This window comes from Coregonus lavaretus, assembly GCF_964263955.1.
Source record: "Coregonus lavaretus genome assembly, chromosome: 4".
Lineage (NCBI taxonomy): Eukaryota > Metazoa > Chordata > Actinopteri > Salmoniformes > Salmonidae > Coregonus > Coregonus lavaretus.
Window position 1 is genome coordinate 7,906,105 of NC_139991.1, and position 26,997 is coordinate 7,933,101.

Consider the following 26,997-nt stretch of genomic DNA (forward strand, 5'->3'; position numbering starts at 1 on the left):
TCAGTCGCTCCCAAACACAATCCACTGGCAAGCGCGACATCACAGCCGTGAAGAAAGCAGCACACCCACTCACTGGTTTCCCTGGCTTTTAAAATGGAGCCTTTTGTTTCCTTCTCTCAAGTGTTTGTGTACATCCATCCTGTTTCAGGCTTTGATGTTTCCGCCAGGTTGTGTTGGACAGTAAATAAAAGCTGTGCTGTGAGTTGGGCTGGGGTTGTGGAGAGGTCAACAGGGTGGTGAGGGTAGTACATCAGCCCCTCCTCCCTCTCTGATGTAGCAGTCAGTGCCCACAGTCCAGCCAGCCCAGTCCAGGTACCAGCAAGGCAGAGGCCCACACTGGGGGCACAATAAAGCTCTGGGGAAACAACTCTCTCTTCCCACCCTGAGCTCAGCATCAATTTCTGTTAATTACAGCCTTGTCAGCAGCAGCATTATTCAAACAGCCAGCGCAAATGTTAATGAGTTCTTTTGCATATTTATTTTTTCTTTTGTTGAAATGTCATTGATTATTACGTTCTACGATGATGAATGCCTCCGCTGATGCGCTCTGATATGTAATTAGTCATTAGGTGGAATGAATAGATCAATTAAAAGAGAGGGGCCGGGATTAAGAATAATCAGAATCAAACGAGGAGGAATCTAAGTAGAGCTAAATGAAACAGACTTCTTAAGGTGAGTCATGCTGGACAAAATGAAAAGGCTCTCTTTTAACAGCAAAGACAAGCTTCCTCCATCTCTCTCAAGTTCAGGATGGGGGGAGCATGAAATGGTTTTTAATCATATTCAGCTGGATCAAAGACAACCTTCATTATAACACACAGCTTTTAGCCTTGAAGTATGCCTTTCAAAATGAAGTACTACTGCCCCTCTGACTACCTAGAGACAGAAGGGATTTGATTCCCATGGTGGTCTGTCTCTGTGTATAAGAGGAGAGGTGGATTTCCTGATTGTATTTATCCCAAATACCCCCAACCCCCACCACACAGGATAATCAGATGCTTGGTCTATTTGATTTTTCCGCGTTGGTAAAAAGCAAAAAAAAGGGGAGGGGGGAAATGTTTTCGTTTGGCCTTTCCCATTTTCGGAGCCTCACTATCCTCCAGCCAGTGCTTGCTATTCACAGGATGAAAAAAAATGCATTACTGCAGACCAGATGGGAACATTCCACATGACCAAACCAATCAATCACCTTGGTGGGACGCAGGTGCGACACAGCCGTGCTGCAACACACCATTTCACAGTCTATCGGGCACAAACACATGGCCACCAATCAATGGCACCCCGAGGACCCACAAGAAGGGGGGCGCCTCCCCAGCCCTACTGGTTCATGGCTGATGACTTCATAATCACGCATCCATTCTCTCAGCGGAGGAGGGCTGTGAGCTATCTAACAACCTCTCCCACCACGTGGTGCACACTGACGCTGGCTGCCTGTGATGGAGGCCACCATGGTAGGGTCACTAACACACACATGTAGTCACACCCCTATCAGACATGCACATGTGGGACGGCCATGTTAGGGCAGCAGGAGCATCGAGTGAAAAACAAGAATACATTTAACAAGACATGGAAAAGGGGGGGGGGGGGAGAATTCTTGCATGTCCCTGGATGGATATTAGAGTACAGTCAGTGTGCCACATCAAAGTGTATGTGTGGACGACTGGTATTAGATGCCAGGCAACTGTTAAACAATGAGACATCAGAGGACAGAGATGAAGGACCAGGAAGGATAACACAGGTCAGGAAGTTTTATCCGCCTCTTAGTCACGAAGCACTTTGGGCATATTCCCTTTCACAGAAATCCCAGAGAGACCCAAATGTCCACAGTCCAACAGAACAACCCAAACACTAAACAGCTATATAGAGAGTGTGGCCAAATAGCGGCCAATGGGACCAGTCCTTTGATAATCGTTTCGGAGCTGTGTGTATGTATATATGTGTATGTGTATGTGTATTTATTTATTTGTGTGTGTGTGTGTTTTGTGTGTGTGTGCGCGTGTGTGTGTATGTGTGTGTGTGTGTGTGTGTGTGTGTGTGTAAAGTGCATGGTGAGCGTTTAAGAGGTCTCAGTTAAATTCTCTGAGTTGACTAAGCATTTAATACCCCACCTCCATCTCCCTGGCAGCAGCGGGGGGGGGCTCCAACAGGGGCTGAGAGAGGTGGATAGCAGGAGAGGGGGAGGAGGGGGATAGAAGGAGAGGGAGAGGACGGGAGGCTGTGCTTAGGCAGGAGAAGAAGGGGATATTCTGACAGAGATTCAGCCAGCTCTCTGTGAGGGCTTTAATTGAATCACAGGTCAGGTGTGGCAGAGTTTACGCTTTTTCATGCTTTTTAGTGTTTTAGCATGCACTTAGTATTTGCTCCAGTTCCCCTGTTTCTGTGGCTAACTGAAACCTACAGAGAGAACAGATAGATGCAAGGTTAGAGCTCATGTAGGAGGAGGTGTCACGCCCTGGCTCTGGGGACACTGTTATGTTGAGCCAGGGTGTGTAGATATATGTGTTTTGTTTCTATGGGTGCTATTTCTATGTTGGCCAGAGTGGCTCCCAATCAGAGGCAACGAGTGTCAGGTGTTGCTGGTCGTCTCTGATTGGGAGCCATATTTAAACAGTCTGTTTTTCATTCGTGTTTGTGGGATTTTGTTTCTAGTCTGTTTATGGTAGACCGTGAACTGTCACGTATCGTTTGTTGTTTTGATCGTGTCTCGTAATAAAGAGTATGTTTGCCTGCAACGCTACGCCTTGGTCCTCATCTGTTCTAGACGATCGTGACAGAAAATCCCACCACAACTGGACCAAGCAGCGAGTCGAGGAGCCATCGCCAGGGAAATCCCTAGCAGATCTCCGTGGCAGCCTCGACTGGGTCAAGCCGAGTGAAGAGCAGAGAGAGTGGACTTGGGAACAATGGAGGAAGAGCTTCGACTGGGTCAAGCCAATTGAGGAGCTGAATAGCGGGAGTTGGAGGCAGAAGAGCGAGAGTTGGGCGAGAACTATAGAGGCCTGGCCCACGGGGAGGAGAGACCCCCAGAAATTTTTTAGGGGGGGGCTCACGACGTCGGGGCAGCAGGAGGCCGCGATAGAGCGGTCCAGCGGGTTGGCAGAGGAGGCCGCCAGGTTACGGGGGCCACTGGTCGAAGAGGGGATGGAAGGTGTAGAGGCACGGCGAGAGGTACTGGGGTGTGTTACCAGTCCGGTCCGGCCCGTTCCAGATCCCGGTGTAGGGCCAGTGGTGTGTGTCCCCAGTACGGTCCGGTCTGTTCCTGCTCCCCGCACCAAGTCAGTGGTGCGCTTCGTCAGCCCGGCTCGGCCCGTTCCTGCTCCCCGCACCAAGTCAGTGGTGCGCTTTGTCAGCCCGGCTCGGCCCGTTCCTGCTCCCCGCACCAAGTCAGTGGTGCGCTTCGTCTGCCCGGCTCGGCCTGTTCCTGCTCCCCGCACCAAGTCAGTGGTGCGCTTCGTCAGCCCGGCTCGGCCCGTTCCTGCTCCCCGCACCAAGTCAGTGGTGCGCTTCGTCAGCCCGGCTCGGCCCGTTCCTGCTCCCCGCACCAAGTCAGTGGTGCGCTTCGTCAGCCCGGCTCGGCCCGTTCCTGCTCCCCGCACCAAGTCAGTGGTGCGTTTCGTCAGCCCGGTTCGGCTCACTCCTGCTCCTCACACCAAGCCAGTGGTGTGCGTTGTCAGTCCAGCACGGCCCGTGCCTGTTCTCCACACCAAGCCAGTGGTGGGCGTCGTCAGTCCGGCACGGCCCGTGCCTGTTCCACTGGTGCCTGGTTCGGCACTGGTCAGATGTTTTACGCCGGAGCTAGAGCAATCCGCTCCATCAGTGTGCAGTCCAGCTCCGGCCAGCGGGGCCAGACCGGACCAGGGGTACTTTGGGGGGTTGGAGAGGGAGCGGGGATCAGGCCCGGAGCCGGATCCGCCGCCTAGGCGGAGTGCCCACCCGGTCCCTCCCCTGTGGTATTTGGTTGACGCGGTCGGAGTCCGCGCCTTTAGGGGGGGGTACTGTCACGCCCTGGCTCTGGGGACACTGTTATGTTGAGCCAGGGTGTGTAGATATATGTGTTTTGTTTCTATGGGTGCTATTTCTATGTTGGCCAGAGTGGCTCCCAATCAGAGGCAACGAGTGTCAGGTGTTGCTGGTCGTCTCTGATTGGGAGCCATATTTAAACAGTCTGTTTTTCATTCGTGTTTGTGGGATTTTGTTTCTAGTCTGTTTATGGTAGACCGTGAACTGTCACGTATAGTTTGTTGTTTTGATCGTGTCTCGTAATAAAGAGTATGTTTGCCTGCAACGCTGCGCCTTGGTCCTCATCTGTTCTAGACGATCGTGACAGGAGGATCATTTGTATAGAAGACAACCTTTCATATTCAGTTAATGAAACATAACAAAGGTGAGTACACAATGACAAAGAGAATGGAACCAGATCTGTTCCCAGGTAAATATAAATGTTCCAGCTGAAACACAGGATTAATATCTCATTAAGCCACAGCGCCCTAGGCTAGGACGGGGAGCAATGAATAAAATAATATGTATGTGTAATGAAAGATTTAATATGGATGAACAGGGAAAAAGTGGGGGGGGATTGGTGTGTGCGTGTGCGTGCTCAGTGGAGATGTGTGTGTGTGCATGCTGTTTGACAAACCCTGCAGGTTGGATTATATTACACAGGCAGGGTAGTGGCGCTGTGGATTCCCTATGTATCCTGGGAGGAGAGGGGATTGCGCTACGCTGCTCCTGGGACGAGCACGTCTGAAAACTAACATGATTACATTGATTCATTTGCTACATTCATTTCTCTCCATGAATTGGATCCATGGGGGAATGGGGGTGGATATTTTTAGGGGAGGCTGTGGTGGGCGCTGTGTTTGCCACCTGAGGTCCCTGAGCCAGGTGTGTGTGGTGTATGTGTGGAGTGTGTGGTATGTGTGTAGAGAAGTGCACCTGCATGGCTCTGTAAGAGTACAGGGCACAGACACACAACTGGCCCCAGCACTCTATACATGACTTGTATTTCATAAAGTCCTATGAATGAAATTGGGTTCACTCATCCCAACAAGGCCTTAAACTAAGAGGTTTATGAATGGGTGTATGATCACACTGTCAGTCTGGGTTATGGAGACAAAGTCAGTTATTCCTGCTAGACTCCTTGAAGAAACAACTGTAGTGCAGCCTGTGTGCTCTCAAGGCTACATCTGCAAACTCAGAAGGACAGTGCTAATGACAGTGCCAGCAATACAGTGCCGTGAAAAAGTATTTGCCCACTTTCTGATTTTCTCTATTTTTGCATATGTTTTATACAGAATGTTATCAGATCTTCAACCAAAACCTAATATTAGATAAAGGGAACCTGAGTTTACAAAAAATATATATATAATTGGGTGTAGCAAAGTTATGCAACACCCAATTCCCCTATGTGAAAAAGTAATTGCCCCCTTACACTCAATAACTGGTTGTGCCACCTTTAGCTGCAATGACTGCAAACAAATGCTTCCTGTAGTTGTTGATCAGTCTCTCACATCGCTGTGGAGGAATATTGCCTCACTCTTGCATGTAGAACTGCTTTAACTCAGCGACATTTGTGGGTTTTCAAGCATGAACTGCTTGTTTCAAGTCCTGCCACAACATCTCAATTGGGATTAGGTCTGGACTTTGACTAGGCCATTCCAAAACTTGAAATGTGTTGCTTTTTAGCCATTTTCATGTAGACTTGATTGTGTGTTTTGGATCATTGTCTTGCTGCATGACCCAGCTGCGTTTCAGCTTCAGCTCACAGACATATGGCCTGACATTCTCCTGTAGAATTCTCTGATACAGAGCAGAATTCATGGTTCCTTCTATTAAGGCAAGTCATCCAGGTCCTGAGGCAGCAAAGCATCCCCAAACCATCACTACCACCACCATGCTTGACCGTTGGTATGAGGTTCTTACTGTGGAATGCAGTGTTTGGTTTTCGGCAGGCATAATGGGACCCATGTTTTTATGCTACTGTATCTCATGTAGAAATATCTCATCAAACTTTAAAGGGTCAATCCGGAGTTCAAACAATAAAAAAATGGCCACACCACCACTTGTTTTGGTAAACAGCTGAGGGATGGGGCTTGAGAAATATAACCACTCTCACATTCATAGACAGAGCTATGGATGCAAGGACTGACCATCCATGAGATCAAAATGATAGTTTTAACCATGTTTTAAAGCGATTCAGTTTCTGTTTACATTAACTTTGTTTACAAACATTGGAGTAAAATAAGCTTATATTTTGGATATAATGTATGTAGCAACTCTGGATTGGCCCTTTAAGGAGGAACACCTCTGTAAAAAGTTCTCAAGTCTGTTCTCCCTGAATAGCGAAGAGTCATCCCAAGCTGTACCTAAAAAAGCCATTGTTGATGGTTTGTGTAAACCTGCCTAGGCTTGCCCTTTCGCTGAATCAAAGGACATGTGAAACCTCAGACTACCTCAACTCATGCAACACTGAGTCACAGAGCTCAGTGCAGTACTTCAGCTTTACGACTCTGGTACTGAACTGGCTAGGCTGGACATGGAGCATGGCAAGACTCTCCATCAGGGAAGAAGATAGAGCACAATGCCAGAGTGAGCGGACGGACGGACACATTTCACCAGATATATGGAGGTACAGTAGCCAAGAGTGTGTGTGTGTGTGTGTGTGTGTGTGTGTGTGTGTGTGTGTGTGTGTGTGTGTGTGTCTGTGTCTGTGATGGAGATTCAGTGCAGTAGTGGAGTCAGGAGACTTAAGCTGTTCCACTGGCAGCATTCCTTCCTAATGAATCATTGCCCTTCAACTTTGTGTTTTCATTTAACAATCACTAACATTTTTATTGGCATCAGCTGCCAGCTAGAATAAGGGGAGAGTAAATCTGCAAGAGAGAGAAATGAGATAGAGAGAGAGAAAGAGGGGAAAGAGGGAGGAAGAAATAGAGAGAGGGTGAGGATATGATGGATAAAGAGGGGCGTGGGGGGGAGAGGGGAGCGAACAAAGGGGGCTAAGGGAGGGAGGAGGGAAAGGGAAGTGGCCCAGCAAAGAGAGTGTGACATGGACAAAGTACAGCGACATCATGAAGAAGAGAGAGAGAGAGAGAGAGAGAGATAGAGAGAGAGAGAGAGAGAGAGAGAGAGAGAGAGAGAGAGAGAGAGAGAGAGAGAGAGAGAGAGAGAGAGAGAGAGAGAGAGAGAGAGAGAGAGAGAGAGAGAGAGAGAGAGAGAGAGAGAGAGAGAGAGAGAAAGAAGTATGGATGCTTTCAAATAGTGATTGTAGGCAGATTCTTGCTGTCTTCCTTTAGATGTGTGTACAAAGGGATTGGGCTAAATGTTGGCAACTCATGATTCAGTCATCAAACCCTAGTAAGACACTGCCTCCACTATTCTGAAAATCCTTCCTTGCTGTAGATGTAGTATCTCACATTTGAGTAACGCACCGAGCTACGCTTTTTGATGTGTCATTTAGCATTACAGAGATTTCTATGGTAACAGGCTTGCCTGACTTTAGGTGGGCTTTACAGGAGTGGGTTGGCTTTGTCACCAAGGGAAACAGCAGACACAAGGTAGAGGAGTCGTGGAAAAGACAGAATGTGAATTACTGAACAATCAAACGCCCATATATTTCATGAAACGGGAATAAAAAGAAGAGCTGGTTTTATTGAATGCTTATAATCCACAGTCAAACCAACACCAGAAATATTCCACTATGATGTACAGTATGCTGTGCTGTCAGAATCAGTGGAGGTGAGGTGACTATCCTGTACAATATGACACAGTGTTACATGCAGTGGAAGTGGATGATACTTCCAGATGTTCCTGGACTGATTGGCTGGACCTGTAATTACAGTCATCCTCCCTCCGCTGCTGCAGCTGCCCCTCAGGGACCTGTTACATCACCTCTCCTCTCCCCTGGCCCTCCTTCTTGGACAGGCAGCCCCCTCTGCAGCTGGGCTGGGCAATGCCTCGCAGGCAGCACTGGGGCCAGTGCCTGAGGAGGGCAGGGTAGGGACTAGGAGGGGGTGAGTGGGGCGGGGAGGGGGAGTGGGGGGATGTGGGGGCGCGGGATGGAGAAGAGGGATTTGTGCCCTTTCAGCTCGTCTTCAGCTCTTCACGCTCCACTGAGCACAGTAACAGATAAGCGCACCCTGTAGCTCTGCATAATGACCGGCTACATCCACTAGACTACAGCGCACCACACCTCCTCTCCCCTCGCCTCCACACCCCTCCCTCTCCACCTTCCTTCTTTCTCTTCCTCTGCTGGCCTGACACATAGAATAACACCAAACACATTCAAAGATGCCCAGAAAAACAAGCCACAAAAGAAATGTATTCACCTATTGTTTAGTACCAGTAAACAAATCACAAGTAGCAATACATATGCTTGAAATGGTTGCAGCAATGTGCTCTCACTGTGCTAAGGCCTTGTGCCTTCACGCAAGGGTGGATACATTACAAACCAGTCTTCTCTCTCCATGTGGTACCAAACCAGTGGAGTGGACAAAGGGAAAATATAATCTATTCTATCTCTAGTTCAGTTGAACTAACAGTGAGTATGGCTACAGGACCAACCACCATATCCACTCACAGTCCTTAATGATCCACTGTGATTCACACCTGTGAGTACAGCTCACCATCTGTGTGCGTGTCTCCACACTCCAAAGGCACACCAGTGCTCCCTCCTCCTCTACCGCGGAGGCTGCAGAAGGTGGGCAAATCTGAGCGTAACCAGGAGAAATAGAGGAGAGAGAGACAGAGAGAAGGGAGGGTGCAGGCAGGAGCGAGTGAGTGACAGACGGAGGAGAGGAGAGGGAGCAGCCTTGGCAGCACCTGTGACCCACACTGCAGAAGTACCCGGGTGAACACCTGAGCAGCACCTGGCCGCAATCAAAGCCTGGGTCGGGGGAGGGGCCCTCGCGGGACAGAATGCGAGCACGCCAACACCTGCACCAGTTAAACACGCTGGGGATGCTAGCGCCATGTGGGATTTGGCTCTCCATGATAAGCCTTAAGGAACAATTACAAACAAACAGGAGAAAAAGAGACACTACTGAGGCACAGAGAGAGACTGATTTTTTCGCCGCTGCACAAAAGGCAGAGAGAATACATCTTGGCGCTGTCATGGCCCCTCTTGTGCACAAAACCCTAGGCTACAAAATGCTCTGAACACTTTGCATTGTCACTAAATGACTGCATAATTTAATTTCCTGGAAACCCATTACGTTTCATCAAAAGGAGATGAAAAACAGATGAGAACAATTCTTCCGTGCACTGAGAATTCATTTAGCAGAAAGCCGAGGGAGGAGAGAGGAGGAGAGAGAGGAGGAGAGAGAGGAGGACTAACTGCAGAACACACTGCAGGCTGGCAATGAGGATGAAAATCTCAGAAACTAGTGCTGCATGGGCTCCACAATTATTTTCCTGGTGACAGCATGCATTACAGCTTTAATTACCCAGATAAGGCAAGCAGCATACATACAAACTATTCTTGGACACTATTCAATTTGAACTGTGTGATATGAATCTGTTCCAAGGATACTGAGCAATGCTGCTTTAAAAAAAGGTGTACTTTCATCCACATTGAAATTGACTCTGTATTTTCTACTTATCTATTTTTTACTTAAAAATTTTTTTTCTTAAAACTGCATTGTTGGTTAAGGGCTTGTAAGTAAGTATTTCACTGTAAGGTCTACACGTGATGTATTCGGCGTATGTGGCAAATCAAATTTGTTTTGATTTGATTTGATTTCTTGTATGAAAAGCATTGATGCACTTGGATACATGGTCACAGTGGTCTTGGATACACAAACAGGGGTTGGCTGGCCTTCAAGGACAGGTTGTGATTCAAACTCTGTCTTCACTGCTCCCCTCTCGTCCATCTATCAACAGCGAAAGCATTTCAGGCTGTGGACTTTTCCTGAGCCTATACACAGACCTTAAGACTGATCCAAGCCCTAGCTGCTTTTTATTTTGTGGACATACTGTAGCTATGGAGAAGGCCTCACATTTTCCATAAAGGAGACTGTGGAACCTAGTCTCCACATATTCTGGCCTGAAAACTAAAAAGCACTTTACTCCAGGGAATTATATAAAAAATATAAAAGTGAATCGACTTAGAGACAACACTTTTTCTGAAAAAAGATTGTTTTCATCTGTTACAGATCAATTAGGGTTAGGAGTCCAAGGTATTTGGTGACGGTCACAGTGGTATCAGATGGAAACCCAGTAACCACTGTCTCTAGAGGAACAGGCAGAGAGAGGAGCTGGGCCCGTACCCACAAAGCATCTCAGAGTAGGAATGCTGATCTAGGATCTGTTCTTTTTCATTATGATCTAAAAGGCTAAACTGATCCTAGATCAGAACACTTTGTGGATACGGGCCCTGGGCTCTGGGCTGGTGGAAGCACAGACCACAGAGTAGGGCGGAGACTGTCTGGCCCAATCTAGGGGCCTCCAGTCTGTCACTGGGGGCCACAGCCTCCCCTGCTCCATTAACTGCCATCTAATAGATTTCATCTGCCTGGAGTGGTTAAGCAGGTTAGCAGATTACTTTTCACAGTAATCCCTGGGATGGTGTTCAACAACTGGAAGGCAACACAACACACACCTCTGAGATCATCATTGGTGACTCAGGTGGCTAAATACAGTCCCATGCCACTGCAGACATGATGTAACGTGGAAATACCATAAGCCCACCTACTCAAGTCTAATGACAGAAGGCCTGGATGTGTGTGGTGAGCTAGTTATATTAATCAGATCAGTTTGAATAGTACTACACACACACAGAGCGTATGAGGTGGAGGAACGTGAGGGTGTATCGTAGCAGCTCAGCAGAGTTATTAATACAGACACAGGCACATGGCTGAAAACACACACACATATACATATGTACTCTACTCACACACACACACACACACACACACACACACACACACACACACACACACACACACACACACACACAGTCTTGTAAAGCTAACCTTGTGAGGACACACAATTCAGTCCCATTCAAAATCATTTATTCTCTAACCCCTAACCCTTACCCTAACCTTAACCCTAACCTTAACCCAAAAACCTAACCTTAACCCTAACCCTAAACCTAATCCTAGCTCCTAACCCTAACCCTAAAATTAACCCTAGCTCCTAACCCTAACCCTTAACGTAATTCTAACCCTAACACTAATTCTAACCTTAACCCTAAACCCCCTAGAAATAGCATTTGACCTCGTGGGGACTAACAAAATGTCCCCAGTTGGTCAAATGTTTGTTCGTTTACTATTCTTGTGGGGATTTCTGGTCCCCACAAGAATAGTTAAACACGTCCACACACACACACACACACACACACACACACACACACACACACACACACACACACACACACACACACACACACAGTAACTCTCATACTCAAACTCTCATTAAATCACGTTCAACACACCGCAAACAATGGTCGCCAAACCTACTTCAACTGTCAAGAGGAAGGTTGCAACAGATTTTTCCTGCAAAAAAAAAGAAAAGTGATCAAAAGACAGCAACGATGTTTCATGTTTCTGGATGTCCTTGTAGGACATTTCCACTTCTTTCTCTTCTTCTTTGACGCAGAGCCATCAACGTGACTCACGGCATAAATCCTGTCTTGCGAAATGAAGCAGTGACTTCCAAGTGCCATCTGAGAGCCAGGATGAAAGTCAATAGCTCTTCATAGCCTCTATATGTTAATGGTACATATAGGCCTCGTCTATGCCAAACTGAAGAGAAAGACCAAACACTGCCAAAAGGATTTTGAATAGAACTCACCCAAGGTGAATGAAGAAGCTCAAAGCCAACAGGCTTGAAAGAAGTGAGAGGACTCATTTAAACTGGCACCTGAAGCAGCGTACAGTAACCCTCAACACCTTTCCTCCTCACCTAGGTGGGTGAATAGGCTCTGTGCTTATACTCAACAGAAGAGGCTCAACACAAAGATGGTAATCACACTGCTGCTAGTCTATTTGTATCTTATCATCTGTGCTAATTGTTCAAATTGCTTCAGATTGTTAAACGTTTCCTCTCAATTCTACAGTAAGAGAAGAAACTCAGCAGGTAATAAGATCCTGGTCTGGTACTCATATAGTCATCCCTATGAACCAGCATAGGGCTCTCAGGAAATACAACTCAATGAGTCCTGTCATGCTCTCACTGCAGGAGCAGATACAAGTATAGCTATCGCTCACCATAGCTGAAAAATGAAACAACATTACAGGGCCAGGAGAATTCTCCATGTGCCGATGTTAAATTTAAATATTGAAGATATAGAGCCACTCATATCTACTGAGTGTACAAAACATTAAGAACACCTTCCTATTATTGAGTTGCACCACCTTTTGCCCACAGAACATCCACAATTCATCGGGGCATGGTGTCGAAAGCGTTCCACAGGGATGCTGGCCCATGTTGACTACAATTTTTTTTTACATTTACATTTTTAGTCATTTAGCAGACGCTCTTATCCAGAGCGACTTACAGTTAGTGAATACATATTTGTTTATACTGGCCCCCCGTGGGAATCGAACCCACAACCCTGGCGTTGCAAACGCCATGCTCTATCAACTGAGCTACATCCCTGCCGGCCATTCCCTCCCCTACCCTGGGCCAATTGTGCGCCGCCCATGAGTCTCCCAGTCGCGGCCGGCTGCGACAGAGCCTGGATTCGAACCAGGATCTAGTGGCACAGTTAGCACTGCGATGCAGTGCCTTAGACCACTGCGCCACTCAGGAGTTCAGGGTAGGGGAGGGAATGGCCGGCAGGGATGTAGCTCAGTTGATAGAGCATGGCGTTTGCAATGCCAGGGTTGTGGGTTCGATTCCCACAGGGGGCCAGTATAACAATGGTTCCCACAGTTGTGTCAAGTTGGCTGGATGTCTTTTGGGTGGTGGACCATTCTTGATACACACAGGAAACTGTTGAGTGTGAAAAATCCAGCAGTGTTGCAGTTCTTGACACAAACCGGTGCGCCTGGCACCTACTACCATACCCCGTTCAAAGGCACTTAAATATTTTGTCTTGCCCATTCGCCATCTGAATGGCACACATACACAATCCATGTCTCAATTGTCTCAAGGCTTAAAAATCCTTCTTTAACCTGTCTCCTCCCCTTCATCTACACTTATTGAAATGGATTTAACAAGTGACATCAATAAGGGAACATAGCATTCACCTGGATTCATCTGGTCAGTCTATGTCATGGAAAGAGCAGATGTTCTTAATGTTTTGTATACACATGCAGAGATGAGGACCACAAGCTGACCCAGAATGCATGGTGACACTACAGGGAAATCTCAGGGCTACAGTGCCTTCAGAAAGTATTCATACCCCTTGACTTATTCCACATTTTGTTGTGTTACAGCCTGAATTCAAAAATGTTCTCACCCATATACACACAATACCCCATAATGACAATGTGAAAACCTGTTTTTGTACATTTTTGCAAATGTATTGAAAATGAAATACATTTACATAAGTATTCACACCTTTGTAGAAGCACCTTTGGTGGCAATTATAGCTTTGAGTCATATTGGGTATGTCTGTATCAGCTTTGCACATCTGGACTTGGGGATTTTCTCCCATTCTTCCTTGCAGATTTTCTCAAGCGCTGTTAAGTTAGATGGGGAGTGGCGGGGAACAGCAATCTTCAAGTCTTTACACAGATTTTCAAGGGGATTCAAGTCTGGGTTTTAGCTGGGCCACTCAAGGACTTTCACATTCTTGTTCTGAAGTTATTCCAGCGTTGCTATGGCTGTATGCTTGGGGTCATTGTCCTGTTGGAACGTAAATATTTGCCCCAGTCTAAGGTCATTTGCACTCTGAAGCAGGTTCTCATCAAGGATTTGGCTTTATTTGCCTCCATTCATTGTTCCCTCTATCCTTACCAGTCTTCCAGTCCCTGCCACCACCAGGCTTCAAGGTAGGGATGGTGTTAGAGTGTGAGTGGTGCAGCGGTCTAAGGCACTGCATCGCAGTGCTAGAGGCGTCACTACAGACCCGGGTTCGATCCCGGGCTGTATCAAAACTGGCCGTGATCGGGAGTCTCATAGGGCGGCGCACAATTGGCCCAGCGTCGTCCAGGTTAGGGGAGGGTTTGGCCGGTGTAGGCCGTCATTGTAAATAAGAATTTGTTCTAAACTGACTTGCCTAGTTAAATAAGGGTTTTAAAAAATAGACGGGTGATGAGCTGTGCGTGGTTTTCTCCAGACATAGCACTTTACATTCAGGCCAAAGAGTAAAATGTTTGTCTCATCAGACCACAGAATCTTTTGCCTTATGATCTCAGAGTTTTTCACATCCCTTTTTGCAAACTCCAGGTGTGCTGTCATTTTTCTCAGGAGTGGCTTCTATCTGGCCACTGTCCCATAAAGCCCAGATTGGTGAAGTGATGTAGAGACTGATGTCCTTCTGACAGAAACTCTGTAGTTCTGTCAGAGTGGTCATTGGGTTCTTGGTCACCTCCCTGACCAAGGTCCTTCTTGCATGGTTGCTCAGTTTGGTCGGACGGCCAGCTCTAGGCGGAGTCTGGGTAGTTCCATATTTGGTCAATTTCCCAATGATGGAGACCACTGTGCTCTTTGAAACTTTCAACACTCTAGAAATTGCTTTCCAGATACACTGAGAGTACAAAACCAGGTGAATCCAGGTGAAAGATATGATCCCTTAATGATGTCACTTGTTAAATCCACTTCAATCAGTGTAGATGAAGGGGAGGAGACAGGTTAAAAAATATTTTTAAGCCTTGAGACAATCTTTCTAAATCATGTCCAAACAATTAAATTACTTTCTGAAGGAACTGTAAATGGAGTGAGAAACCTCAGTAACAAGCCCAGATTTTTCCTCTGATTTAGCTGTATATTAAAGCAGAGAGATTTTCCCATCCCAATTATACAATTGAATCTGCTTAGTTATGAGACTATATTTAATGTGCTAAATATTATATGACCCAAAGCCAAAACAAGTGTGTTTTGCCTTGCAAACTGTTACTGATTGTGTCTTGAATATCAACAAAAGACTAAACCAATTTCTCTTTGTGATCATAATCTGTTTGACCAGTAAATACTACACCCGCTGAAGAGGCAGGATTCCCTATCTGCATGCATATTTCTATTTAATCTAAAGCTGGATTAGTGCTTATTAAATATTGCCTCAAACAACTACTCCCAGTCAGCATTATGCAACACCCTGCACTCCTCCCTCAGATAAACACTGTCAGGCAGCCAGGAGAGAGACAGGGCAAGGAGGGCTGGACATAGGCCATAATCATCTTTTACCTTAGAGCTTCTAGAACACTTGTTCTAGGATTCCTTACATGGAATTTACAGTGAACAGAAGAATAGGGGTGAAAATGGAGCAGAGATACAGGTATTTAATAAATCTAGAACGTCAGTGGGAGTCATAAATATTAAGAATAGTGCATTTGTAACACTGGATGGGATTGAACAAGTCATTCCATTACAAGACTCACTCCATCCTTTCCCACTTTGTTTCCAGCTTACCATTATTTACTGTTTACTGCATTTTGTCAAGGAGCAGCATTTGCATACCTACCAACATAGAAACACAATGAGCAGCATGTCCGTGTTGCTCCACCTCGTCATCTACGCAGTCAGGGATTGAGTCAGAGGGATCCACATGGCCTTCTGAGTGAGACAGTGAGCTGATCCTGCACTACTGTATGTATGGATAGTGCAGCATGCTGAGGAGGACATGTCGTCGTGCAGTAAGAGGATTGGAGAGCGGGGGTGGAGGGGGAGGGGGGAGGGGTGGGGGGAGGCGCAGACCGCCTGACCCGCTCTAACTCAGGCACTACGCTAGCCCCAAGAGAGGCTGCTGGTGCCATCACTGGGAGCTCACACGACACCCTACCCTTCTCCTCATCCTAATCCACATTCCTCACCCTCCAACCCTCCAACCCACAGGCTTTACTCATGAGGGACAGATAATAAGGCCATTGCATGAGGCAAGAGGAGGTAATTCTAATCATCATCTATTCATGTGGATTCATATATGATTCCTGAAAGACATTGGGTACTCCTGTTTCCATACATGTAGCTACAGACGAATAGCTTCATTGAGTTTATATTTCCAACACAGTTTACTATTCACTATTCCCAAGCTGTACAAAGACAAAGCCCCAATGAACCAAAGATGACCTATAGAATGAGCCTCCATTATTCAAGTCATGCAGCATATTCTGCTGGTAACTGTCATTAAAATATAATGTCAAATAAACAGTCATTGCCAGCCATCTGTTGGGCCCTAACAACTGTAACAAGTTCATTATCATACACAATAGCTGACCTCAAATAACCCCAAGCTGCTTTCAACATGTCATACCTCTTTGGTTGAATGATGTAGTCAGGTCTGAGCCAACCCTCTCCTCTATTCCATTTAAAACCATGGAATAAAATACAAAGACAAAAATCATGCACACACACACAATACAATCAGGACAATGGCTTGCTGGCTTTTCTTCAACTAAGTACGTCTTAGGAGGTCAGATTTCTTATCTAAACTAAAGCTGATTTAGATGTTGTTCAAAAGCATTGCAAATGAGGTTTCCTGGTCATTGTGAGTCAGGTCTGTCGAAGCCAATGGCTGTATGGGTCTGAACACACACACAAAGCAGTGAGTAAGGAGGGCCATTGTCCCTTTCCACCTGCAGAGCTATCAGTAAAGCAAGGCATACTTAAATAATATCAACACTCAAATCAGAACAATATCCATTCTTATACAATACCAAATACAATATCAAAAATACAGCTCAGTAAATGTGGCAGTGAGTCAGTGAACCTATGCTTCCAATCCTTCAAAACATGTTCTCTTCTTTTACATTTCTTGAGTAACCACATACACGGAGGTATGTAAACAAAGTGGCTACATCATCCAAATGTTTTTTTAAGGAAACTGCAGACCAATGAGATTTGGATTAAGATAATCCATTTAGATGATCATGGCTCGGTTTTAAAACTCCAATGGTGAGATCAAACAAAAATGGGTCACGTAGTACTGTACAACCAGAGGGTTCCCTTGGAAATGCCATGTGTATAATTGTAATGCATAATTGTATAACGTCCATGCATGCGTGTTCCACCTCTTTCATTGGTGAGGAATAACCTTTCAGGCTTGATTTAATAAGGTCGCTCCAAACTAGGTAATTCCATGTAAATCCCAGATATTACTGCTGAAATTAAATTTGATTGAAGACCAGGCTCATCTTCCAATCCCAGCCTCTGATAAGCACAGGCAATTTAGGCCCACAATCAGATTGTCTAATGCCCTGACACGTCATTGTAGCAGATCATTTCCATATTCTGCCACTTATAAGCATAATTACAGCCAGAGCCGGAGAACAGAGAGGAGCCCACCCTCCCAAACGCATCCTGTGATCAATCGCCACGAAGATAACGTTTCGTTTTCAGTCGTCTCCTGCACCAACACCCATCCGTAAACTAACCACCTTGCATGGCAACCAGTCTCCAGGGCAATCTTACAATGAGCTGGGGATTCCGTTGCCCATAAAACTGTCAAGTGTTAACACATCACAATGATGCCAGGAGAAAGGCCAGTGTAATATATAGCTTTTAATTGTTAGAATCTATCTATCACATCAGGGGGGAATAAATAACCTTTAGAAATTCTAACCCACCATTTAGGTTTGATAAATCTATAATATGGTGTTATGATTTGTTTTAAACCAGTGATCATCATTCTTATCTATTCATACTCAACAGTGATTATATACTGGACCAGCACAGTAAATTCAAGCTCGTAAATCTCCAAAAGCATCCTAATCTGAATGGAGTCAATACTGGCTTCAAAATTAAGGCTTTTATTTGGAAGCGAATTATCATACTGCTGCTGGTAGCAGACAAATGGAGGTGGTGGTGCAAGATCAGAGGAGCACAATCAGGCTACGCATGATTTAACAAACCCAAACGCTAAGTCTGCATAAACCATCACAGATCACCTGCCATTCAAGCATCTATTAGAAATCCTAAATGATATCCCACAATGGTGATGGTGGGCTGTTTTTGTATGAAATGGTCTCTGGCACATCTGCTTGGTTAACCCCCCTTCCTTAGACACCCCCTCCCCTGCTACTGGAAGTTGCCGGTGGCTTTTCTGATAGCTAGAAGACAGTCTTTTGTGATGGAAAACTGTACTGATGGCGTGACTTCCACCCTGGGGGAGGGTCAACTTCTGAAGACGGTCACCACAGGAGGAGGAGAGAGAGGGAGAAAGAGAGGGAGAGAGAGGGTGAAGTAAGGAGAGAGTGAGAGGGAGAGGGAGAGGAAAAACTCTCCTTGGCCTAGCAGGGCTGTGGGGGCTGCCACTTCCAGATGTGTGACATGTCTTGTCCACACAGGGCTAAAGGGATTTTTTTAAATAAAATGGATCTCTGAGACCTGTGGGCATGTGAGGGGCGACGCGTTGAGAAGCACCTACTTACCCATTATGCTGGAGTTCATAAAAGGTGTCGGGGACAATCCTTCATGGGACACTAATCGACTGTCACTCATGTGATCACCATAATGAGGGCTGTCTGCCAAACCCTGGGGGGAGAGATCAGAGTATTAAACACATTATTAGGCTGCTTGGTTAATTGAGTGCTATGACAGTACTCTAATTACTGAGGAAGGAGAGCACAATTGGTCAACTGTCCCCTGAAACTGTAAATGTTTCTCCTTTCCGTCATTAAAAAGGACTTTTTAATCTCTGACTGATTGTAAAAGAGATAAAACAGTGCCCTGATGAGCCTCTCAACGCATATGCCACATGTTTCAGGATTAGGAAATACAAGGTTAATGATGCACATCTAATTCTGTGGATCTGAAGAGGCAATGGGCTTTATGAGAGAAGACATGTTGACATGTTAATTGTACACACATTACATGGATCAGAACATGCATGATGCACAAACATGCACATTCACATATGGATGAAAACGATTAGGAAAAACCCTTAGTCCAAATGGATACATAACAGCATCAGTCACTTGTGTCAGTTCTAAGGTGTAGTTGCAGGGATTCATCTTCCAATGCCCTACAAGAGGCTGCCATGAACAAGTCCAAGAGATCCTAGCAAACCTCTCATAAAATGCAATACCCATTTCCAAGATCAGTTTAAAAATGTTTCCCCCATAACCCTTCTAGGTGGTGTATTAGTTTAGCCAAAGACAGCAAGTCTCAAAATGTTGCCAAGCAACATTTACACTAAACGCAACAAATGCAGCTTTGTTTTTTTAAAGGATATTTTTTGTCTATGAATGAAAACAAATCTAACTCGCGATAATTAAAAACCTCTATATACTGTGACAATATTGATTTTAATTAAAAACATTTAATAACAGGGTATTATAGCCTATGACGGGGAAAACTGCCGCCCTCCATCCTACCAAGGTACCTGCAGCTTAAAAAATGGCTTTTTTCTCCTGCAGCTGAACAGTGCCCTTTCATGACAGTTATCAGCTTCAGGAGCTTAGGTCTAAATATCGGTCACAGTATGGTCTTTGAAAACTCAGGGTCCCCTGCAATAAAAGATACTCTGTAGCAGTGCTAATCCAAGGCCCTGTGAAAATCCTCCTGCACTCCAGTCAAATGCGTCCTCCCAAACTACATTAACTCCCACCGGAGGGACCGAGCAGCACTGGGCGAGAATTTCTATAGAGCTTTTTCCCCCAACTCGTACCCTCTGCATTCAACATACAGTAAAAAAGTAAATCTTATTATCCATCTTTTTTTGTGAGCAGACGGTGATGGAGTAATTTCAAAGGCAGTGGAGTGTTGTGCTGTGTCGAGGGAATCCACAGAGATTCCCCATTGTGTTTCTGCCAGGCCGCGCTCCCCGTTAATCACGCCATGAACGGACCCACTAATAACACCACCCCTGTGAGAGGCTCCGAACACAAACACACACACACACACACACACACACAAACACACACACAGTCAGGCAACAACAACCCATACAAACCTCTCCTGCACTACAAATCAAATCCCCCAGGTGTGTTTCAACTGACATTTAACCAAATAAAACAAAGAGTAGTTAGTAATGAATGACTTAATCTGGACATCTCAGACCTCTATTTCCTCCTGCTCTTTTCATCCCTCGTGGAGACAGCTGCCATAGAGCTGGAAAAGGCCAGCGAGGAGGGGCAGGTAGGGAGGACCAGAGAGAAGAAAGGCAGAGGTGATAATGGTCAGGGTGAGATCACACTACCCAGCTCACCCTGTGTCTTCTCCTCTGGGACCATTGGATCATCAATCACAGAACCCTCATCATTTACAAACACTGCTCTCCTACGTTGGCCCAGACACTAACACATGCTGTCACTGCAACCAAAGGGGCCAGTTACCGCCGGCTACATAACTGTCAAATCACTACTTAAGCATGCAGGCCACAGCTCCTGCCTTGCCCCTATCCCTCGCCACGGCGTTTAAAAGTCATCTTCTAGATGGAGTGTGGCATCCCAGGTGAATGTGTGGCTGTGCTATGGCAGCTTGGGGAGGGATGATACGGGCATGATGGACGTGTGCGGGGTGAGTGTCGCGGCGGGGCTGGGGCGTGCGGGCTGCGGGGGCGTCCTGCGGTGGCGGTGGGCACAGCCATGATACGTTGGCTGGCTGGAAGCCAAGGTCAGCACGGAAGGCTGGAGTCTGTTCCCAGTCCACTAATCATACACTGCTAGCTCGAAGAGCCCAAGCAGGACCCGCTCAGACAGACACACTACACTGAACTCTTTGAATAACAGAAACACGCTTTTCCGAAAAGCGTTTCTTCTGGGAAACCTTACTTAGTATGAGTTGCTGAACATAATTTATGAAACAGTACAATGAGAATTATGGAAATATGATTTTTGAGACAAAAGCTGAACTGTAGATAAGTGCTTGTCTATTGTTTAATGGATTTAAAGGGCTCTGTTCCTAGACTCCTCCATGTCTTCCGGCTGGGCCTCAGCTCCATGCTAGAAACACACTGCTTGACCTAATACTCCCTTTATTTCCAAATCAAATCTCAGATGATTTGGATTTGGAAATCTCAGATTAGGGAATAAGCACCATTGTGCTATAAATACCACTGGATAACAACCAAGTAGTAGTCAATACCTAGAGTACATATCTGTACCTGTGTGCTGCTGCAGGCTATTTATCTGTACACTCAGCACATTGCTAGTGAACATTGTAACTGCATTTTAGGTACACTGCTTCAACGTGACTATGGTGCATGAGTGTGGGGCAGCAGAGACACAAAGACATAGCACACAGTGGTTAGTATCGACAGACAGAGTGATGAATGGACTGACGTAGTGGTGCAGGCAGAGATCAAATGTGCCTGGGGATTAAAGAGATTGGCTCCATTCTCTGTGGTCAAAGTCATCCGGATGAACCTTTGACAGGCTGGACACCAGGCAGTGTATAGTAGGTCTGTTGCCTTTCACCATCAATTTGGTGTCCATACTCACTCTCAATTATGTCTACAAAATATCCCAAATAGCATGCGCCGCCAATAACAAAATTAATGGTTTGGTATAAGGTGTAAGTTAATAGGACCCTGCAATTTGCTGTGCAAAGAAACTAGAAGAAATACGATCCTCTATTATCAGAGTGGTTATTTCTGAGCAAGTATCTTCTCTGGCCTACATGAGTAATCAGGTTGATAAAACACCTGTGAAACCTGGACAAACAACCCCATCTCTCTGGCTCTCTGGTATGTGTTTGTGCATCCGCGCGTATCTGTGTGCATGTATGTGTGAATGTATGTGGAAGTGTGTGTGTGTGTGCATGTGTGGGTTTTTGCATGTTTGTGTGCATATATGCAGTATGGAGGCACAAACAGCTGTCTGCTTACTGATGCCCGTCCCTTGCAATGTCAGAAACGCTGATTTATATGCCTAAAGCAAAGATATCTCAAGCGTCTCCATCTTATAATTCAAATCAGGCAGCCGATGGAACCATAGCCTGTAGAGGTTCATTCGGGAAGGGCATTGGAAAATAAACAAGGTAATGCGGGCCGAGCAGATCTGACATTTAACTGATTTCTGATGGAAAGTGACAGGAGATTGACGTTAAATGAAATTCATACAGGGCACCCAGAACCACCATGGTGTAGGAGACAAACAACAAATACAGAGACACAGAGATATATTCACACTTTGAACAGAAATGCTATAAGAACCAGTAGTGGTATTATTTCATGTGATGTATCATTCTATTTTGAATCTCTTTGCATGATGCATGATGAATTCAATGCAACTGATCATGTATCTGAAATACAATTTGAATTACTGCCAAAATATTTCATAATAGTCTGGAAATCCTAATGGAAAGAATGAATTAATCACTCGTTGCTGGTACTGAAATAATTTCTAGGAATATTCATGACCGAATATAAACATTAGTCACAGTTATAATTTCAATCAACCAAAACGAACAATATTTCCATTGATCTCCACTACTATAAATATAGTTTGCACCTTAAATCCTAATATTGGCACAGATCTACAAACAGTGGTGTAATTTTCCCCAATTCAGAAATTCCACAATGTAGCCATAATATTCCAAAGCACACAACATTAATCAGCTTCCCCTGACAAATGCTTAATATTTCAGCTTAGCTCAAATAATCCAATGCAAATGACAAAATATTTAAACCCATCACTTAAGAGGATATTGGTGCCATGCAATTAGGTCATACTGGAAAAGAAAAGTATGCCAATTACAGGTCACACAACATGACTGGTGCTCTCTCCCTCCCTGCCTCCCTGCCTCTCCAGTGAGCTGTGAATGCAACACACTGATGTAATGAGTGTTAAATGATGTGTTGTGGTGCAGAAAGTCCAGGCAGAGGGAGAGAGAGGGGTGAGGTGAGGGAGTGCACGGGGAGTGAGTGGGCCGGTGTTCTTACCCTGGAGGACTGATAGGAGGGACTGGATGACTGGCCACCTGGGGCCCAGGAGGACGCTGCCTGGCTTGGCCTCTCATCCATACCTGTCAGAAGAGGAGATGCACAACTCCATCAGCACCGTGTCCTCAGACTCCTCACCAGCACACACACACACATTAACAGACTGTCTCTAATCTCACACTCACACACAAGAACACACACATAGACAATTAACAGTTAGACAGAGCTGGAATTACAGGTTACACATATAAACAAACACAGAAAAAGAGGGAGCATACAGCACAGGAAAGGAACCAGTGTACCCCGAGAGGAACTGAATTAGACATACACACTATTCAAAATGTGATATAACCCTGGTCATAACAAAAGCATTGCACAAAGTTGCATTGCTTTCCAAAAGTGATTTCTTTACAATCTCTCTTGAATCAAAGGCGAAGGCTGCAGTTAATCAAACAGGGCAGAGATACAGTGCCTTGAAAAGGTATTCATCCCTTGGCGTTTTTCCTATTTTGTTACATTACAACCTGTAATTTAAATGGATTATTATTTGGATTTCATGTAATGGACATACACAAAATAGTCTAAATTGGTGAAGTGAAATGAAAAAAATAACTAGTTTCAAAAAATTATACAAAATAAATAACGGAAAAGTGGTGCGTGCATATGTATTCACCCCCTTTGCTAAATAAGATCTGGTGCAACCAATTACCTTCAGAAGTCACATAATTAGTTAAATAATGTCCACCTGTGTGCAATATAAGTGTCACATGATCTGTCACATGATCTCAGTATACACTACCGTTCAAAAGTTTGGGGTCACTTAGAAATGTCCTTGTTTTTGAAAGAAAAGCAATTTTTTTGTCCATTAAATAACATCAAATTGATCAGAAATACAGTGTAGACATTGTTAATGTTGTAAATGGCTATTGTAGCTGGAAACGGCTGATTTTTTATGGAATATCTACATAGGCATACAGAGGCCCATTATCAGCAACCATCAGTCCTGTGTTCCAATGGCACATTATGTTTGCTAATCCAAGTTTATCATTTTAAAAGGCTAATTGATCATTAGAAAACCCTTTTGCAATCATGTTAGCACAGCTGAAAACTGTTGCGCTGATTAAAGAAGCAATAAAACTGGCCTTCTTGAGACTAGTTGAGTATCTGGAGCATCAGCAATTGTGGGTTCGATTACAGGTTCAAAATGTCTAGAAACAAATAACTTTCTTCTGAAACTCGTCAGTCTATTCTTGTTCTGAGAAATGTAGGCTATTCCATGCAAGAAATTGCCAAGAAACTGAAGATCTCATACCATACAATGCTGTGTACTACTCCCTTCACAGAACAGTGTAAACTGGCTCTAACCAGAATAGAAAGAGGAGTGGGAGGCCCCGGTGCACAACTGAGCAAGAGGACAAATACATTAGAGTGTCTAGTTTGAGAAACAGATGCCTCACAGGTCCTCAACTGGCAGCTTCATTAAATAGTACCCGCAGAACACCAGTCTCAACGTCAACAGTGAAGAGGCGACTCCGGGATGCTAGGCAGAGTTGCAAAGAAAAAGCCATATCTCAGACTGCCCATCTTAATCTTTTATTTTTATTGGCCAGTCTGAGATATGGCTTTTTCTTTGCAACTCTGCCTAGAAGGTTAGAGCCAGTTTGCGCTGTTCTGTGAAGGGAGTAGTACACAGCGTTGTACGAGATCTTCAGTTTCTTGGCAATTTCTCGCATGGAATAGCCTACATTTCTCAGAACAAGAATAGACTGACGAGTTTCAGAAGAAAGTTATTTGTTTCTAGACATTTTGAACCTGTAATCGAACCCACAATTGCTGATGCTCCAGATACTCAACTAGTCTCAAGAAGGCCAGTTTTATTGCTTCTTTAATCAGCGCAACAGTTTTCAGCTGTGCTAACATGATTGCAAAAGGGTTTTCTAATGATCAATTAGCCTTTTAAAATAATAAACTTGGATTAGCAAACACAACGTGCCATTGGAACACAGGACTGATGGTTGCTGATAATTGGCCTCTGTACGCCTATGTAGATATTCCATTAAAAATCTGCCATTTCCAGCTACAATAGCCATTTACAACATTAACAATGTCTACACTGTATTTCTGATCAATTTGATGTTATTTTAATAGACAAAACAATTGCTTTTCTTTCGAAAACAAGGACATTTCTAAGTGACCCCAAACTTTGGAACGGTAGTGTATATACACCTGTTCTGAAAGGCCCCAGAGTCTGCAACACCACTAAGCAAGGGGCACCACCAAGCAAGCGGCTCCATGAAGACCAAGGAGCTCTCCAAACAGGTCAGGGACAAAGTTGTGGAGAAGTACAGATCAGGGTTGGGTTATAAAAAAAATATCAGAAACTTTGAACATCCCACGGAGCACCATTAAATCCATTATTAAAAAATGGAAAGAATATGGCACTGCAACAAACCTGCCAAGAGAGGGCCGCCCACCAAAACTCATGGACCAGGCAAGGAGGGCATTAATCAGAGAGGCAACAAAGAGACCAAAGATAACCCTGAAGTAGCTGCAAAGCACCACAGCAGAGATTGGAGTATCTGTACATAGGACCACTTTAAGCCGTACACTCCACAGAGCTGGGCTTTACAGAAGAGTGGCCAGAAAAAAAGCCATTGCTTAAAGAAAAAAATAAGCAAACACGTTTGGTGTTGGCAAAAAGGCATGTGGGAGACTCCCCAAACAAATGGAAGAAGGTACTCTGGTCAGATGAGACTAAAATTGAGCTTTTTGACCATCAAGGAAAACGCTATGTCTGGGGCAAACCCAACACCTCTCATCACCCCGAGAACACCATCCCCACAGTGAAGCATGGCGGTGGCAGCATCATGCTGTGGGGATGTTTTTCGTCGGCAGGGACTGGGAAACTGTTCAGAATTGAAGGAATGATGGATGGCGCTAAATACAGGGAAATTCTTGAGGGAAACCTGTTTCAGTCTTCCAGAGATTTGAGACTGGGACGGAGGTTCACCTTCCAGCAGGACAATGACCCTAAGCATACTGCTAATGTGCTAATGGAACACCTAAATGGTTTAAGGGGAAACATTTAAATGTCTTGGAATGGCCTAGTCAAAGCCCAGACCTCAATCCAATTGAGAATCTGTGGTATGACTTAAAGATTGCTGTACACCAGTGGAACCCATCCAACTTGAAGGAGCTGGAGCAGTTTTGCCTTGAAGAATGGCCAAAGATCCCAGTGGCTAGATGTGCCAAGCTTATAGAGACATACCCCAAAATACTTGCAGCTGTAATTGCTGCAAAAGGTGGCTCTACAAAGTATTGACTTTGGGGGGGTGAATAGTTATGCACACTCAAGTTTTCTGTTTTTTTGTCTTATTTGTTTCACAAGAAAACATATTTTGCATCTTCAAAGTGGTAGGCATGTTGTGTAAATCAAATGATACAAACCCCCCCAAAATCCATTTTAATTCCAGGTTGTAAGGCAACAAAATAGGAAAAATGCCAAAGGGGGTGAATACTCTCGCAAGCCACTGTATTTCACACGTCTAATGTCTCATAGCAACGGCCTCTCAGTTCTCCAGGGGCCTGGTTTAACAAAATACATAACACTGCATCTATAGTCATGTCTGTCCCTGGGCGAGCGAGCATGCTGCCATTCTCTTGGCAGGAGGACAGACCACAGAGCAGAGTAGAAGAAAGTGACTAATCTGTTATACCTCTGCTGCTTTACGAGCGCCAGGCACATTTTCACCGCGTCATTTATTTTGGTTTACATAAATCACGGACATAAAATTCTGCACTCCTTAGCATGTGTGCATGCTCAAAATGTGCTTCAGAGCACTAGAGCTGGATGATTAGGCAGTGATGTATAGCCAAGCCCTATCAAAACAGCTGAGCACTGAAACTTCATGAAACTCTTTTTTTTTTTTACTCCATGTTCCCAAAGACAGCAAAATAAAATAATAGATAAACAAATAAATCAATAAAGTTGACACAATTGAATGAATTCAACATCTGCTATGTGATGAACAAATATAATATCTGACCTACGAAATGACATTTATGGGGCC

At 45.0% G+C, this 26,997-nt stretch overlaps 1 protein-coding gene across 1 annotated transcript in view; it reads right to left on the reverse strand.

Moving 5' to 3' along the window:
* The window catches only part of LOC311127339 (transcription factor 12-like), a 94,646-nt gene that overhangs the window by 49,872 nt on the left and 17,777 nt on the right, over positions 1-26,997 (reverse strand). The window contains exons 4-5 of the mRNA XM_084159167.1: positions 22,928-23,010; positions 18,474-18,576 (exon numbers count right to left, since the gene is read on the reverse strand). Of these exons, the coding sequence (XP_084015293.1) occupies positions 18,474-18,576; positions 22,928-23,010 (186 nt within the window). The remainder of the gene's footprint in view (positions 1-18,473; positions 18,577-22,927; positions 23,011-26,997) is intronic.